This window comes from Astatotilapia calliptera, chromosome 9 (assembly GCF_964374335.1).
Source record: "Astatotilapia calliptera chromosome 9, fAstCal68.1, whole genome shotgun sequence".
Classification (NCBI taxonomy): Eukaryota; Metazoa; Chordata; class Actinopteri; order Cichliformes; family Cichlidae; genus Astatotilapia; species Astatotilapia calliptera.
Genome location: NC_137430.1, coordinates 23,767,202 through 23,783,466, shown reverse-complemented (window position 1 = coordinate 23,783,466; position 16,265 = coordinate 23,767,202). Strand labels below are relative to the sequence as shown.

At 41.1% G+C, this 16,265-nt stretch overlaps 1 protein-coding gene and 1 long non-coding RNA gene across 4 annotated transcripts; both read left to right on the top strand.

Moving 5' to 3' along the window:
• The first annotated feature begins 1,902 nt into the window (after window positions 1–1,902).
• Window positions 1,903–5,393, top strand: LOC113029791 (uncharacterized). 2 transcript variants are annotated; one of them, XR_003273500.2, is made up of 5 exons: window positions 1,903–2,002; window positions 2,094–2,155; window positions 3,198–3,302; window positions 3,706–3,811; window positions 5,076–5,393. It is a non-coding gene; the product is annotated as an uncharacterized LOC113029791 (long non-coding RNA). The 2 variants fall into 2 exon arrangements; XR_003273499.2 differs by having other exon boundaries at window positions 3,181–3,302.
• A 1,273-nt stretch (window positions 5,394–6,666) lies between these two features.
• Window positions 6,667–15,923, top strand: prpf4bb (pre-mRNA processing factor 4Bb). 2 transcript variants are annotated; one of them, XM_026180047.2, is made up of 16 exons: window positions 6,667–6,817; window positions 8,003–8,078; window positions 8,367–9,499; window positions 9,800–9,973; window positions 10,215–10,370; window positions 10,712–10,793; window positions 10,897–11,098; window positions 12,756–12,829; window positions 12,981–13,071; window positions 13,250–13,397; window positions 13,498–13,635; window positions 13,743–13,896; window positions 13,988–14,102; window positions 14,192–14,343; window positions 14,472–14,558; window positions 14,670–15,923. In XM_026180047.2, the coding sequence occupies exons 1-16, from the start codon at window positions 6,759–6,761 to the stop codon at window positions 14,871–14,873; spliced, it is 3,045 nt and encodes a 1,014-aa protein (XP_026035832.2). In that variant the 5' UTR covers window positions 6,667–6,758; the 3' UTR covers window positions 14,874–15,923. The 2 variants fall into 2 exon arrangements, with proteins under 2 accessions (XP_026035832.2, XP_026035831.2); XM_026180046.2 differs by having other exon boundaries at window positions 8,003–8,093.
• The last annotated feature ends 342 nt before the right edge of the window (window positions 15,924–16,265 follow it).

Genomic DNA, 16,265 nt, shown 5'->3' with positions numbered 1-16,265 from the left:
CTAATTAATTACCGTTGAGCTCAAAGGTTATATTAATAAACGGTTAACGAATGTGTATTTATGACGACGATTTGTGAGACTGGTAAACTTATGATACGTACGATGGTCTTTACTTTCTACACGGTGCATTTCAAGGTCCTGCACCCATCCGTCGGTAAACTGTACCTGGGCTTGTTGCAGTGACCTGAAGTTACTAAACTTCACGAGTGTATGCACTCACAAGAACCGTATAATTATAAATATGCATATAAATATGCTACGATGAGATAGCTGACTTCATCTAACTAGCAAATGTTGTCCAGGCTACGTTGGTGATACAGTTTTTTTTTAATGTGTATGATATTTTTGTCATGCGATTTTAAAGCCGGTCCTACATGCGCATCCAAGAATAACATGCAGCTTATCTCAGAACTGTCGGTGAAAATTATTCTTGGAGCTAAGTTTAATTGAGCTGCATTTTAAAGAGGTGCAATTTCACAATTTGTGTATATTTTCTAAGTTCACTATTTTGTCATGTGTTGAGAAAAACACAGATTTAAAAATTACATGGTCTAATATTTACATTTAGCATAACTGCAACATACTTTTTTCTTTTTCTTTTTTTTAAAGACTCGAAAGGACTTGAAATTCAAAATTTCAGACTTGTGACTTGACTCGGACTTTTACACCAGTGACTTGAGACTCGACTCTGACTTGCCTGACATTACTTGAGACTTGACTTGAGACTTGAGGATAAAGACTTGAGACTTACTTGAGACTTGCAAAACAATGACTTGGTCCCACCTCTGATCTGATGCATGGGTCCCCAACTGCAGGCCTCAAGGGCTGGTGTCCTGCAGTTTTTAGATGTGTCCCTGATCCAACACAGCTGATTCAAATGGCTAAATGACCTCCTCAACATGTCCTGAAGTTCTCCAGAAGCCTGGTAATGAACTAATCATTTGATTCAGGTGTGTAGACCCAGGGTGAGATCTAAAACCTGCAGGACACCGGCCCTCGAGGCCTGGAGTTGGGGACCCCTGGTCTGATGCATGAATGACATATCATCGGTATGTTTGTGTTTCAGTGTCCTCACAGGACAAAAAGGTTTGAACAAAGCTGTTTTTTTTCCTTTCTTGAAATCATTTAGACAAGAATATTGAGATGAAATCGCTCCATTAAATATAATCACAGTGTAATTATAGCTGGAGCCAGGAAACAGTGATAGGGAATCAACTAGTCTGTCCACACTATGTTAATTCTGGTTAAAGCCTGGCTTTCTGTTTCTCTTTGCTTCCAGTCTGATCTAGGGAGACAGTAGCAATGATTATACAAGGTAATCTCAGTGTTTTTAACAGTTTAAAACTACACGGTAAAAACAAAGAGCATCATTTGTCAGCTCTAAGATTTTGCAAACGAGGGCATAAAAAAAACTGTCAAGGCTTTGAAATTGGGTAACTTCAACCTGAGGTGAACAAAGACGTTATTTTTCACGCTCTGCTTCATTTGGCTTGGTTTTTGTTTAATAAATAATGACATGGTGTAATCGATTGATCTGAGGGTGTACTTTAGTTTTACCATGTCTGTGTTGTATCTAATGCGTGTACGCGCCCTTAATGAAAAGGAGCTTGTGATTGCAACCTTTTTAAATGATGATCACACCCAATAAATACAAGTTTAGGTTCAAAATAATTCACATGAATTAGGCAGTATTATAAGATACAGTACACTAGTTCCACTTTGTAACCTGGGTGGTTTTACACTGTTTATTTTGTGACGCAGCTGTTGGACCTACAGCACTGCTTAAATATCGCCATTACAGGCTTTGACTGTCACCCATATGCAATTTTACAGCTATGCTTAACTAAGCACTTGAGAGGAGTAAAATTAAGGGTTTCTGCAACTCCTGTTTTCTAATTTGTTAGCTCTTCACAGACATTCTCCTCTCTGCCACACCCTGCACCCACACTGATGGTCTTAACGTCCACAATTAACTTCAAGTCACCGCCCAGTCTGGCTGAAGGTACAAGACTTTCTTGATTTTAATTTAAATTAGTATAAACCTAAAAATGAAACCAATGACGAATAACACTGTTCCTTCTGTTTCAATCCAGTAGGCTCCTGGTATTCATGTGGATGTCTTTTTGACACATGCCACCCACCTAAACACTGCAAAGTAAGCACCCCACACCATGGAAATGGCACTCCACCCAAAACGGCACAAAAAATCTGATTCCAAGATTTCCAGATCCCAGTACTGATCAGGCATTTGCAGTGCACAGTGGAACACACCTAATGTCCATTGCCCCAACTGGTCTGAGCTGTTTTTGATTTCAGAAGGGGGTTTTCTGGTTGTTCTCATCCTTTAAAGCAAACATCAACTGAATATGCTTAGCTCATACTCCCAAACCCACTTCTTTGCCCTTGTAAATTGCCTGTCAGCCCTTATTCTCTCAGAAAAGTAAACAAAAGAGGCTCGTAAAGCAAAACTGTTAAGAAGACGAGAAAGAAAAAATATGGATACATCTGTCAGGCAACAAATGACATCTGCTTGATAGGAGCAGGCGTTCTTCTTTTATTTAGAAGAGCTGCCTAAGCTTCACATTGAGGAAGTCATTCTGAGCTATAACTCTATCTTTGTCTGCAGCAGCAGCAGACAAAACCCAGTGAAGAGTGCAAAGGCTAGGGTGACAGCAGGTTAGCAAACTGCCTGAGTGTCTTTAACAGGCTCTATAATGGACTGCGGTTGTCTTCAGCGAGCATCTGTTGGACCCCATGTTTTATGGCTCCGTCCTTATTGTGTCTCCAGTAAAGCCCAACGAGCAGAGATCTGAACAGTCAAGGTAGACTTAATGTCTGCTTGGGGTTTTTTTCTCAGGGAAATACGAGTTGCAGTCATGAATCAGATCTACCGTGTCAGTGTGCCTTTATTTGTGAAATGTCCATTCATCAGTAATGTGGCTGCAGATCTTAAAGCACAGTGATTGTATAACTGTGCAAAGGTGCAGTTTTTACCCATGCTAACAATTCAATTCAATTTTATTTATACAGCGTGAAATCACAACAACTATTGCCTCATGGCGCTTTATATTGTAAGGTAAACCCTACAATAATACATACAGAGAAAAACCCAACAATCATATGACCCCCTATGAGCAAGCACTTTGGCAACAGTGGGAAGGAAAAACTCCCTTTTAACAGGAAGAAACCTCTGGCAGAACCAGGCTCAGGGAGGGGCGGGGCCATCTGCTGTGAGCGGCTGAAGTGAGAGAAGGAAGACAGGATAAAGACAGGCTGTGGAAGAGAGTCAGAGAATAATACAGGTAACAACATGTCCATGTATCAGTATGTGGTTGATCAGCCCATATGTGCATTATGACCTTTTAAACAAGTATTCTCACAAGATGAAACACATTTTTCATCAGCAGCTTGTTTTGCATATGTTGTTCTCTGTAATCACAATGATGCTGATCAAATAGCATCAAAATGCTAATCAAAAGCATCCCTAGAAAAATGAAGACTGGAGCTTTAAAAGACATAATCACTAAATATGAAGGAAAACAAATTTAAATGAACTGGTTCAACTTGGGTTCTTAGGATTTTGACATATACTGCAGCTAGCCACTGGGGAACATTCACAATATCTTGGCTTTGCCTCTGGGTAGCTGGCATGTTCACAGCCCTATCCAATCTGGCTCTAACTCTGTGACAAATGTTCTGATTAAGGGTCTCATCATTTATGGGTATGGATCGAAATATAGCAGCAATCACCAGGACGCTTCGGACTTTCTCGACTTGAAACAGGATCTTGAGATCAGCACCTTCTCTCAAAGTATGTAATCATTACTTATGCTTCTAGCATTACAGCTTACTGCTGCTATTATTCGACACTTGTGCCAAACAGTGAAACGGTACATTATATGTTCTATATGCTCTCATTAAAGTCAGATTTATTCTAGATTTACAGTTGTACAGATGTAAAATTTAAGCAGATTTTTAACCTAAAATAAGGAAATAGGAAATGTTAAAATAAAGTTTCCTGCATCTGAACAAGGCCTGACAACATAGTTTTATGGACACTCTGGTATCTTAAAACTAAATGTTCTTAAGCTGCTTTGTTAAGTCAAATGAATACAGTAAAAAAAGATAAATGATATTGATGAAACGCAGGTGTCAGAAATTATTTTAGGCAAGAACTTCAAGCTTTACACAATATAAGTAGTTACACACCTCATAAATCATACAATGTAAGACAGACTGGTCTTTAGATTGCACGGCAGAATGGAGTATACAACATTTGCCTCGTACTGTATACTGCCATGATTTACTGGGCACACTGGGATGGGGCTGTGAACTAATGGAATATCTAATGTCTCTGTGAAAGAGACTTTAATCAGTTGTGAGACCTCCAGCTTGCAACTTTACCATATAAATCTGAGATAGGCTGCACGGCAGAAGGCCCAGGCTGTGAGTTACATCCCGAGGCTCTGTGTGTTTATACTCTGTACATACAGTGTGGATTTACGTGAGAGGGGTTCCAGTAAAACTCAAGTCGCGTTGGGTATTTTTCGGTATATGCTTGTTGTACTTGTAAACAAAATCTCAGAGTACTCAAACATACACAAATCAAGATGTCATCAAACACATGATGATAATAGTACCATCTGCAGTATCATCATTTGCCAGAAAATCTCATCCCATCTGCCAGGATGTCAGCATTAATGCCGTTATGTCTTCATGCTTCCATTACTTCGTCACTGTTGTGGAGCAGCCACAGGTGTCTCACAATACCACAATTTACTGCTTGATATAAAACTGTCACAAGTGGATAATGCCCAGCCCTTGAATGCGCTTGCATCCGTGAAAGTCATGCGGTTTCACAGAGCTGTGCGCCGAACAGCTCGCAACTTTTTGTGTTGCGAACATGATGTCTCACGTCTGACCTTATTTTGCATTTTGTATGAGGCAACACGATAAAGCAGATGTGGTGTTTGGTGTTTTTTTTTTTAACTCTGTCTTTCAGAGTCACATGCTGTTTTTCCCCTTTTCAGAAGGATTACCACTTTCTGATACTGGACTTGTTCTTGTTTTTCCAGGTCTGATGACTACCATAAGAAAAAGGCTATTTATAGAAGTGTGTAGAAGTGTTGAACCGCTGAACATTTCTGTATTGTTTGCTAGGATGTATGGAAATATCTTTGCTAAGTTGTCTGTCATGTGTAGGCACTATACTGGTTCATCCCTTGTGCTATGTGTCTTTTTATGTTTGGATGATTCGTAGGTCAGTGTTAAGTGGCTTAACAAGCTCACACAAAAAGCACATTCCTCTAAGGTACAAGAACCTGACCAATGACCTGAGGATACTGTAAATAAAAGGCAATGAAGTTCAGGCAAAGAACTCAAGTATCACACAGTGACACGCTTTTACTTGTTCTATTTTTACCACAATAATACTAAGTAACTTCTGCAAAATCATTGCTGTTAAAATGTTGCACTGGAGATAAAACTGTAATCATTCATGTGTCATTCTGTTGAATATTGGCGCACACTGAGGTGCGCAATCATGATGCGCACGAGGGGTTTTCAGCAACCACATGAACCACTACAGATGATCCACCTGTAATTAACCTCGTGAGCCATCGTGTGGTAAAAGCAGACCGAACAGGCTCCAACAGCATGTCCTTTGCACGACTATGTTTTCAGTCTTTCTATAGCCAATGTGGTCATTTAAAATCCTGTATCCAAGTCTTCAGGTCGCCCATCTATTTATACAGAAAAAATACGAAAATTCAAATAAGATCAAGGACATCGTGGGGTATTTGTTATACATTTGTCTTTATTATCCTTTATTTATCCAGGTGAGATTTAAATCTAATTTCCAAGAAAGGCCTGGCCAATAGGGCAGCAAAAGCTAATACGACACATAATAATATAACAAGTAAAAAACAAATACTATATTGCATACAGACAAGTGAGCACAAACGTGTGAATAATACAAAATAGCAGATCATTAAAAGCCACATTAAAAACAGTCACACTGGCTAAAAGAGCTATTCTCTCGCTTTAAATATACATACAGGACAACACATACAGTACACAAACAGTAAATATAAATTTAGAGTAACGCACCTTAAAATTTCTGGTTAATCACTTAATATCTTGAATTGCGTATCTCAGAACACTATCTTACTCTGCAATTTTTCCATTTGTACGTTAGCATTTCGACATTTTAAGATAATAACACGAAATTTCAACATTTGCAACTTAAAAACTTTGGTTAATAATTTTACATTTCAAATTGCTTATTACAATTTTTTCACTCAGAAATAATTTGAAATTTCGAGATACTTAGTAGGTGAAAAATTTGACATAATTACCAAAAATTTATAAATATTTTAATTTGGCAGTTGTTCGGGCAGGGGATGTCTGTGTGTAATGTAAGTGGCTAATCTCCAAAAGTTGATTCTGTTCATCTGGACGTAGCGTTTTGTGGGAGAAACGTTTCGTCACTCATCCAAGTGACTTCTTCGAAGAAGTCACTTACTTAGGTAAACGTTACTTACCTGGATGATTGAGCATGCATCAAGACGTAAGTGGCTAATATGAAAATTTCAAGTTACACGAGCACACACTCTAGTGGACAAAGAACAGACTTCAGTGCACAAATTCTGACTGCGATGCGCCGCCAAAACACCAGAGGAACGTGTCAGTATTTTGATATCATTGTACCCATGTGGAGAAAGTAGCCGAAGAAGAAAAAGCCCCCTCAGCTGAGGAAAATGGCCGACGTTGAGATGGAGATCTCGTCCAGGAGAATGAATAATGGCAACGAGCACGTGTAAGTTATTACACAACAAAAGATACTTAAAGTTTGTGGCAGTAAGTTATAGGCCTCTTTCAGGTCGAATATGAAGGGAAGTGTTATCATTGCCGGGGCTAACGGAGTAGCAAGTTCACGTTGTTGCCGGGGCATGCTCACGATAGGCTAACGTTCTTGGCTAGCTAGCTAATGTTCTTCAGCGCGGCTAGCACTAAGTTTCGGTGATAGCATGTAGAAGTGTACCTCATCCGCGTTTGTGTGTATTTGCCTCAATAAAGTGTACCTGCTAAGCCACACGCAGTGTAAGGTTTGTACTCGCTCCCAAGCAGCTATCATGTAATGTAAGTTAGCATAGCAAAAATTATTCAGTGGATGTAGCTGCTTAGCACTAACTTTGCTAAAGACGGTTAGCATGTCAGAGCTAATGAGTGAAAATCATCTTGGCGGTCTCGCTCGGAGAAAGAGGGAGCAAGTGAAGGTTACACGGGGATTTACCGAGTGTCACTCTCTCATCAACGAGCGATTCTGATCAGTGTTTCTACAGCTTCATGCTAAACTGACCACGTTATATAATCCCGGTATGCCCGATGTTAAACACCTTACGCTTACCTAAAATGGTACACTTCGGGCGATGATGGGTTAAACTCGGAAATGAATGTTGTATAAGCTATGAACTGATTTTTAGACTAAATGTTCACAACGACTGCAAGTTACCTCGAGGAAAGAATAGCTATCTTTATGATCTTTTTATGTACATGTATTAAAATTAAAACTACTGATCACGTTGTATGATGTTTGTTACTGTAAATCGTGTTCACTTCATTGTGTATTAAAGAAATAATAATTGGACAGAGTTTCCTATTTTTCCAGATTTAAAGGGGAAAAAATAATAGTGCCACAAGAAGATTTGATGTGTAACTGAAATTTTTAGTTGATTATCATAGTGTTTTATATCCCAGACACTTAAACTTAAGCGCCTGTCAGTATTTTGGACAGATGGCAGAACTCTGTGCGTCTCATTTTATGGGATGTTATCAGTTGCATTCAGGGTCAGGCATTGCTATGGCCGTGTGTTCCTACTACCAGTCCAAAAACAATATTTGACACAGTTGTGTCTATTTTTTTAGACCTTTGTTTCCTTTTGACTTCAGTCAGCCAAATAATTTAGCACTAAAGCAATTAAATATTTTTTTTTGGAAACAGGAAGCAAGATCTGGAAAGCCATGAACGAAGTGGAAATGAGGACAGCGGCGACATATCTGAAGAGGAGGAGGAGGAGGTAGGGCTTGACAATGTGAGGACCTAAATGCCATCAAGTGGTGTCATCTCTTTTAACACAAAACTCAGACTATACCAAACTGTGCTACTATAACTTGCTGTAGGATCAACTTTTACCAAAATTTAGTAACACTTTTTGTCTACATCAGTCATTCTGAATACAGTCTAGGTTGGTTAGGTGGTAAAAACTCAAAGAAAACAAGATTATATCTGTTTACACCATAACTAAGAATTACAGAGATCATCTGTCAACTAAATTGATTGTTATCCTGGTATGTTCACATCCTAGGAGGAGGCTGAAACTAATGGCGAGAAGACAGAGGAGGGGTCCAAACATCACAGCAGTAGCGGTAAACACAAGCGGAAAAAACACAAGCATCGCAGTAAGCACAAAAAGCACAAACATGCCTCTGATGAGGACAAGGACCGCAAACGCAAGCATCGTCACAAACATAGGAAACACAAACGCAAAGAGGGCTCCTCTCCCTCTGCCGCTGTCCTCTTTGGCTCCTCTACTCATAGAAAAGCTGAATCTTCTCCTTCTTCTGGAAATCCAAGTCTGGATGACAGGGCCTTGCTGGAGGATTTGGAGAAACAGAGGGCCATGATCAAAGCTGAACTTGACAGCCAGTTGATGGAGGGAAAAGTTCAGTCTGGCATGGGTTTGATCCTTCAGGGGTATAACTCTGGATCTGAAGAGGATGGAGATGCAAGGTTCAGAAATGGAGAACCACGACAAAGGGGCAGCTCAGGTAAACCTATATCACCCAGAGGAAAAAGTGGCAAATCTAGACGGGACTCAACAGAGGGCAGTAAGTCTAGCTCCAAACGCTGTAGTCGGAGTAAGTCTGCAGACAAGCTAGCCAAGGAGTCTAAGCAGGACAAGGTGACCAAAAGCACCAAGGACACGGGTGTAAAAGACAGAGGGCGAGGAAGGAGCAGGTCAAAAGACAGGAAGGGTTCACACAGCACTGATAGGTCCAAGGAGAGAAGGAAGTCCAACTCTCCTTCCAGCTTCAGGGGAGAGCAGAAAGTCGGCCGCACTGATAAACGGTCCTCTCCGCAGCGGGATGACAGACCCAACCAGGAAAGAGTGAGCCGACGGTCCAGATCGCCTGGACGAGAACGGCCAAGTCGCTCAGACGCTGACCGGGACAAACGGCCAGCCAAGTCACCATCCAAGGACACTTCTTTAGGAAAGGAAAACCGCTCCCCTCATAGACGAGGGGCTCACAGCCCTGCAAGGAAACGCAGCGCTTCCCCTCGCCATAGAGATGCCCGCTACCCTTCGGCTAGTGCCTCAGAAAGGATATCAAAACAGAGCCACTCTCCATCCAGAACTAGGTTCTCGCCCCAGAGACGCCGTAGCCGCTCACTAGAGGTCAGGAGGCGAGATGCTGAGAGACAGGAATCACCACTGAGGTTAGTGCACACCTCTGGCTTTTCCAACGTTTCCCATAATAAGCTGATTGTGACAGATGACAGAATTGTCTTTCAGTTTCAGATGAATAAAAGTGAGTTTGCAAAAATGTAAAATATTTGAGTGTTCATTTATAAAAGCTAAAGATTTATTTATTTATTAATTTTTTTGTAAACTGGAAGATAATGATATATTTAACTTAGTTTAAATGCTGATCCAAAGTTGCGGAGAAAAAAAAGTCTTGAAGGCGCAAAAGTAAAGTTATGACAGATTTTGAAATATTATTTTTTATGTTCTTCCAGGAAGCGCTCTCGGGCAGATGTTGGACCAGGCAGAGACCGATCGCGTGATACCAGTCCGAGATCATCGTCTCGCCGCAGGATGAGTCGCTCGCCTCTAAGACGACGGTCCCCATCGCCACGCCGCCGCTCCCGCTCTTCCCCCCGCAGACGGAGCAGGTCTCCACTGAGACGGAGGTGATGGCCGCTCACTTTTCACTCAACTTGTCTACATGTGACAGAAGACATTATCCCAAGTCACAACAAAGCAGTTCTCAAAAGTCGCTGGAGAACTCTTGTGTTTCTCTAATTAGTTTTTGGTGGTCCAACAGTTGTTTAGATATGAATTCTGTTTATATCCCTGTCTGCTAGTACCTTTCCCCCCTCTTTTCTTTTTGAAGTAAATAATGATTCCTGTCATCACGTCTGTGCCTCACAGGTCTGGGGAGAGAGACCGATATGGTCGACTCCGACAGTATCGACGCTCAATGTCCCGCGATCGGGAAAGAAGACGACGCAACAGAGATGAAGACAAGTTCAAGGGAAGTCTCTCAGAAGGCATGAAAGTCGATCAGGAGTCCTCAGAGGAAGAAGTGTAAGTAAAAGTGATATAAAAACTAAGATCCGATCGGGTTCGCCATACAGAGTTCAAATTTGCTGTGAAACGGTGTGGTACGTCTCTGCAGCCATTCATATCAACCGCTTTTGGTGAATTAATGCTGGCACTAATAAATCAAAACAAAGTTGAGTCCTTAGCATTTGTAGATATTGATTAGAAATAAGACAATTTTTACCATCTCGTCTTTGAGGACGTCCATGATCTGTAGCTGATATCATATCCTGTTTCACATTAATGCATCAGGGCACGATTTGTTGCTTAGTCGTTAACAGGAAAGTGTTTCCTTTGTAATTTTAATTTCTGGCATGTTTTTGCAGTTTGGAGGATTTTGATGGTGAGGAGATAGATGAAGAAGCTCTCATTGAGCAGCGCCGCCAACAGCGCATGGCCATCGTCCAGGTCTGTTTATACCCACGCTAATTCATGTCTGGAATTTTTGTAACTTCTATAAGTGGATTTGATGAGTGACCTTCTTACATCAGCTGTTCTTTCCACTTTACAGAAGTATAAAATCGTGAACGAGGACACCAATCAGACGTCAGAGCCCAGCAGCCCCCAGAGCAGCACACGTAGCCGTTCGCCCTCACCCGATGACATCTTGGAGCGAGTAGCCGCAGACGTGAAGGAGTACGAGCGCGAGAACGTTAACACCTTCGAGGCCAGCATCAAAGCCAAGCACAACCTCATCGCCCAGGAGAAAGATGGTAATGTTCCAATCAGAATGATGACTGTTAGCATACAAGGCCAACTGAATGAACCACACTGTCAGCTGTGAGCATCCTGGTTGGCTGCAAATTCAGGGGATCTCTTTAAAATAGTCTAATGGATTATAGGAGGATGCAGATATGTTCTTTTCCTTCTCCTTGTTAGCATGGAGAAGGACTTGAATCTCTTAAAGACTCTTGTATGTTACCCTATTACCTGCTTGTCACAATAAGAGCAAGCAGAAGCCTTTGAGAGTTTTTTTTTTAAATTGTTATTAGTATTTTATTTATGTTTTTTAGCTGAAATGTTATTTCCAGAACTACTGCAGAGGTTGAAATCTACTTTTTCGCACCTGACACTGGCAGGTGTTTTGGCTGATCTGAGCATAAGTGGACAGCTTATGCACAGAAGTGAATGCATTCAGGACACAGTAATGTCTGATTGCTTGAACTGCAGGAGGTCTGGGTGTGTTAGAGCCACTTGTTTTTAGCAGCGTGTTCTTTGATGTGTCCTTGGCCATACTACATCACTGCATACTGACCTGACATCCTACAAAGTATACTCTCTTCCTTTATGTGCTCCTGAATTTTATTATAAAGTTAAACAGGCAGAATGAATGAATTAAAAGTGGGAGACCCCATCTGTATTGTTTTGATTCTGCCATAGCTAACATATGAAAAGCATTGCCTTTCCCACCAGTTTAAATCAACGCATTTGGTCTTTGCGACTGTTTGTTTTTTGTTTTGCATATGAAGCAGAAGAATCCAAATTTAAATACCAGTGACCGCTGAAAACACATAACAAACACAGAGCTCGTTTAAAATGGTCAGTTTTAGGCCAAATACAAACGTGCCTTCATGTGTTATCTTAGCAAAAAGGAGACAGCTTGACCCAGGTAACGACAGACTGTTCTGCGCTGTCCTTCCTTTACTTCCACCCCTCACTTAAGCCTTTGAAATTTTTCTGAAAAGAGATTTGAGTCGCTGCCTGTGCCCACTTGATCACTGAAGAGCACAGTCTTCTGTGAGCATGGCGGAGAGATGAAACCTAACAGTTAAAAGCTCCTTCTGTCAGAGATGGCAATCTTTTGGACAGCCTGTTCCCAGTTTTCTGGCTGTGATTTTTGTTGAAAGCAAAATGGCACTTTTCAGTTTTTTGTTTTTTTTTCTTTCTTTCTTTTGGTTTTGTCACAGTCCCTTCAGCAGAAATGAATCAAATCAAGTTTATAAACGTGAAATGTGATTAAAAAGCGTTTTTACATTACTTGAAATTGGAGCTAGGACGCTGCATTAATATTGCTTCCCTGCAGTTTGGAACAATTTGGTATTTTCATTTTAACACAGGGGCATGTTAAAAAACGTCCAGTACAGGAAGTACACATGTCTAAAAGGGTATTTGGTGGCTCGTTTGTGTGAGAAATGCAGCGTTTTGTGATGCAGGGATTTTAATTTTGTTTCTTTCTGTCATGTGTTCATTCAGTTGCTGGCTTGTAATCCAAAGCCTGGTGTCTCTGCCACCTGCAGCATGTTTTGATCTCTGCAGAGTATGTGAATCAAACACAAGTTCCAGATATACTGTTTTTTACAACATGCTGAATGAGCAGAAACTCATCTTTTGCTGGTATAATTTTGTTGTTGTTGTTGTTGTGTGTCTCAGGATCTAACCCGAAGAAGCCTTCAGCTCCAGACATGTTTACCGAGTCAGATGACATGTTTGCTGCAGACTTTGACGTAAGTATTTAAATACTGAGCTCAGTAGGGCATCTTAAAATCTTCACTTATTTTTAATTTGTGTCTTTGTGTCGTTCTTCAGAAGAGTGTAAATTATTGAGGCACACCAGTGAATTACTGACCTCTGTTTTTTTTCATGCTGTTTCTGCAGAGTGCCAGGATGAGAGCAGCAGGTGTAGGAAAGGACTTCAAGGAGAACCCCAACCTCAGGGACAACTGGACTGATGCTGAGGGTTACTACCGTAAGTGTTTCCTTTCTGTTAACTGTAGGTTAAGGTGACATTTTATGCTTGTTTAATGTCACCAGGAATGAAGGTTGTAGCCTGTTTGCGTTCGTCGCACATCAAAGTTTGTTTTTAAGTGCAACGAGAGACTTCGTCTCAGTCATTTTACACATTTGTAAATTGTGTTGTTGTTTAGGAGTGAACATCGGGGAGACGCTGGACAAACGTTACGACGTGTATGGCTACACTGGACAAGGTGTGTTCAGCAATGTGATCAGAGCCAGAGACACTGCCAGAGCCGGCCAGGAGGTGGCAATCAAGATCATCCGAAACAACGAGCTCATGTGAGTCTTCCCATGAATGCCAGCATTTCATATGTGAAAGTTATTGATCTGTTTAAATACCGTAATGGCTTCACTCCTGACAAGATGTATGTTTGAACAGGCACAAGACCGGATTAAAAGAGCTGGAATTCCTCAAGAAGCTGAATGACGCTGATCCCGATGACAAGTTCCACTGCCTGCGCCTTTTCAGGCACTTTTACCACAAGCAGCATCTTTGTTTGGTGTTTGAGCCTCTAAGGTACTCGGAGAGAGGACATCACATTCATTTTCATCATATTTTGAAAGGTGTGCTTTTCATCAATTACCTCAGCATAATTCATGAGTTTGTAAATTTTTCATTTGTAGCATGAATTTGCGAGAGGTGCTGAAGAAGTACGGTAAAGATGTTGGGCTTCACATCAAAGCTGTGCGTTCCTACAGCCAGCAGCTCTTCTTGGCTCTCAAGCTGCTCAAACGATGCAACATCCTCCACGCCGACATCAAGCCAGATAATATCCTGGTATGACTCAAATGCTCAGTCATCTTAAATCGGCTCACAGAATGACCAAAGTAGTTGTGCCACGTGTGATTTCTATTCATGTCTTTAAAAGGTGAATGAGTCAAAGACCATCCTGAAGCTGTGTGACTTTGGTTCGGCGTCACATGTTGCTGACAATGACATCACACCATATCTGGTCAGCAGATTTTACAGGGCTCCAGAAATTAGTAAGTACCACTATTTATTCTTTTCTTTAAATATTCACCATTAATCAGCTCGTTTTAAATTTGAAGTTTGCTCATAATTTCTTCCTCAGTCATAGGAAAGCCGTACGACTATGGCATCGACATGTGGTCCGTCGGCTGCACTCTGTACGAGCTTTACACAGGCAAAATCCTGCTTCCTGGATCTTCCAACAATCACATGCTCAAGCTGGCTATGGACCTCAAGGGCAAGATGCCCAACAAGGTGAAATTGCATCATATAATTTCAGTTCCTTTAGTGATTGTTTCCCCTTTTCTAGATGAAGGGAGATGTGTTGCTCTACTGTGCACTGTTCAAGAAGACTGATGCAATGTTTTGGATTCTTTCCACAGATGATCCGTAAAGGATTGTTCAAAGACCAGCACTTCGATCAGAATTTGAACTTCTTGTACATTGAAGTAGACAAAGTGACTGAAAGGGTAAGGTGTTCTTTCTTGCCTCTAAACCATTCTTTTTCTTTTTTTTTACATGTCCCTCTATTTTAATAGCAGTTTTAAAAGTTTTATATTTTTGTTGCTCAACGCCTTTAGGAGAAGGTGACAGTGATGAGCACCATCAACCCCACCAAAGACCTGCTGGCAGACATGATAGGAGGCCAGCGGCTGCCTGAGGACCAGAGGAAGAAGGTAATGCAGCTGAAGGACCTGCTGGATGGAACGCTGATGCTGGACCCAGCCAAGCGCATCAGTATCAACCAGGCTCTGCAGCACCCCTTTATCCAGGAGAAGATCTGAAACGCTGAACACCATACACTCCCAGAGCAACACAGACAGAGCCAACCACTAAACCTGCTCTGACGGGAACTCTGCAGTGAGGCAGACAACTCACAGACTGTTCAGAATGTCATGGATTTTTTTTTTTTTTTCGTCCTCAGCTTCATTTTGTTTATGGATGCATAATTGTGTTTTATTGTAAATAGATCATTGAAATGGTAGCCATTCTTGAAAACATAGGTTTTTTTTTTTTTCTTCAATTGTCACTGTAAACTTTTCCCTGATATCCAATGAGTTAGTTTCTTTTTTTAATTTAACTGGCATCGGAGAAACAGATGTTTAAAAGAAAAATATGATTCCTGTAAATACTGTGTATGTCTATTGCATTAACAATCTCGAGCAGCAGACAGTTGAATTTTGTCGTAGTTGCAGACGTCCTAACATAAACACACCTTTCCTCTTTTATAACCACATTGCTCATTGTGGGGCGATGCATGCTTTTGAATGTGCACCCTTTGTGCTATAGATTTGCGTGGTGCAGGCCTGTAAAAATGCTCTGTATGTGCATCAGTGTCCCACATGTGACGACGACAACCTCCCCGCTCCACCACTAACCAGTCCTCGGGTCTCGAGGTCTGAGCTGAAGGAATAGATGCATATTATGGACTCCTTACAAAAAGTTTTTGTTTTGTTTTTTCTTAATTTTTAAAGCAGGTAGTCATTGTTTTCTGTTGCCGGTCGATTCCATTTTTAACCTTCCTCTCCCTCCAGCACTCTGGCTAGGTCGTGGCTCTTAAGGCTCTCACATTCAAGTGCCTCCTGTACGAGCCTAGTGTGTTAAAACACCAAACAATGCTGGCCGATTGAAGCCAACCCCACCTCTCTTCCACTGTTGTATATAGTCCATAGTTACTGTCATTTCATGTATGATTTGTTTTGTTTCAAGTAAGTGGTTAAAAAAAAAAAAAAATCTTGTGATTTCAATAAAGAATAGTTGTGGAAACGCTGCTGAAAGAGCACCTTCAGTATAAGAAGTTTTTAGTAATAAAATGTTTCCTATTGTATACCAAACACCCTTTCTTCATTTGAATGTGATGTAGCACTGTTCAGCTTGTTTATCCATAATTTTAATGGCTTTTCTGGTGTAGAGATGCATGAACAGAATTGAGAATGGAGGGGGGGGGGGGTGTCTTACTTCACAGGATCCTCCGTCTCCGCTAAGTGAACTCTTAAGGATGCAAAGGGGGTGTTGGAAAAGGTGGCAAGCTTCCTTTTTTTTTTTTTTTTTTTTTTTGAGAGGGAAGGAAAAAATTGTTGAGACAGCCGCAGCCTCTGAGCATCAAAAGTAAAAGCGCTCCATCTTGTATCCCATTGGAACAATTTAAAGGTCTCTTGCTCTCCCTCTCCGCAGTC

Excerpts from the sequence above, each read along its gene's own strand:
- prpf4bb (XM_026180046.2), top strand. The coding sequence starts at position 6,759 with ATGGCCGACGTTGAGATGGAGATCTCGTCCAGGAGAATGAATAATGGC. Across the intron at positions 9,974-10,214 it reads AGGTCTCCACTGAGACGGAG|GTCTGGGGAGAGAGACCGAT; the intron begins GTGATGGCCGCT and ends TGTGCCTCACAG. Across the intron at positions 14,344-14,471 it reads AGGGCAAGATGCCCAACAAG|ATGATCCGTAAAGGATTGTT; the intron begins GTGAAATTGCAT and ends TTCTTTCCACAG.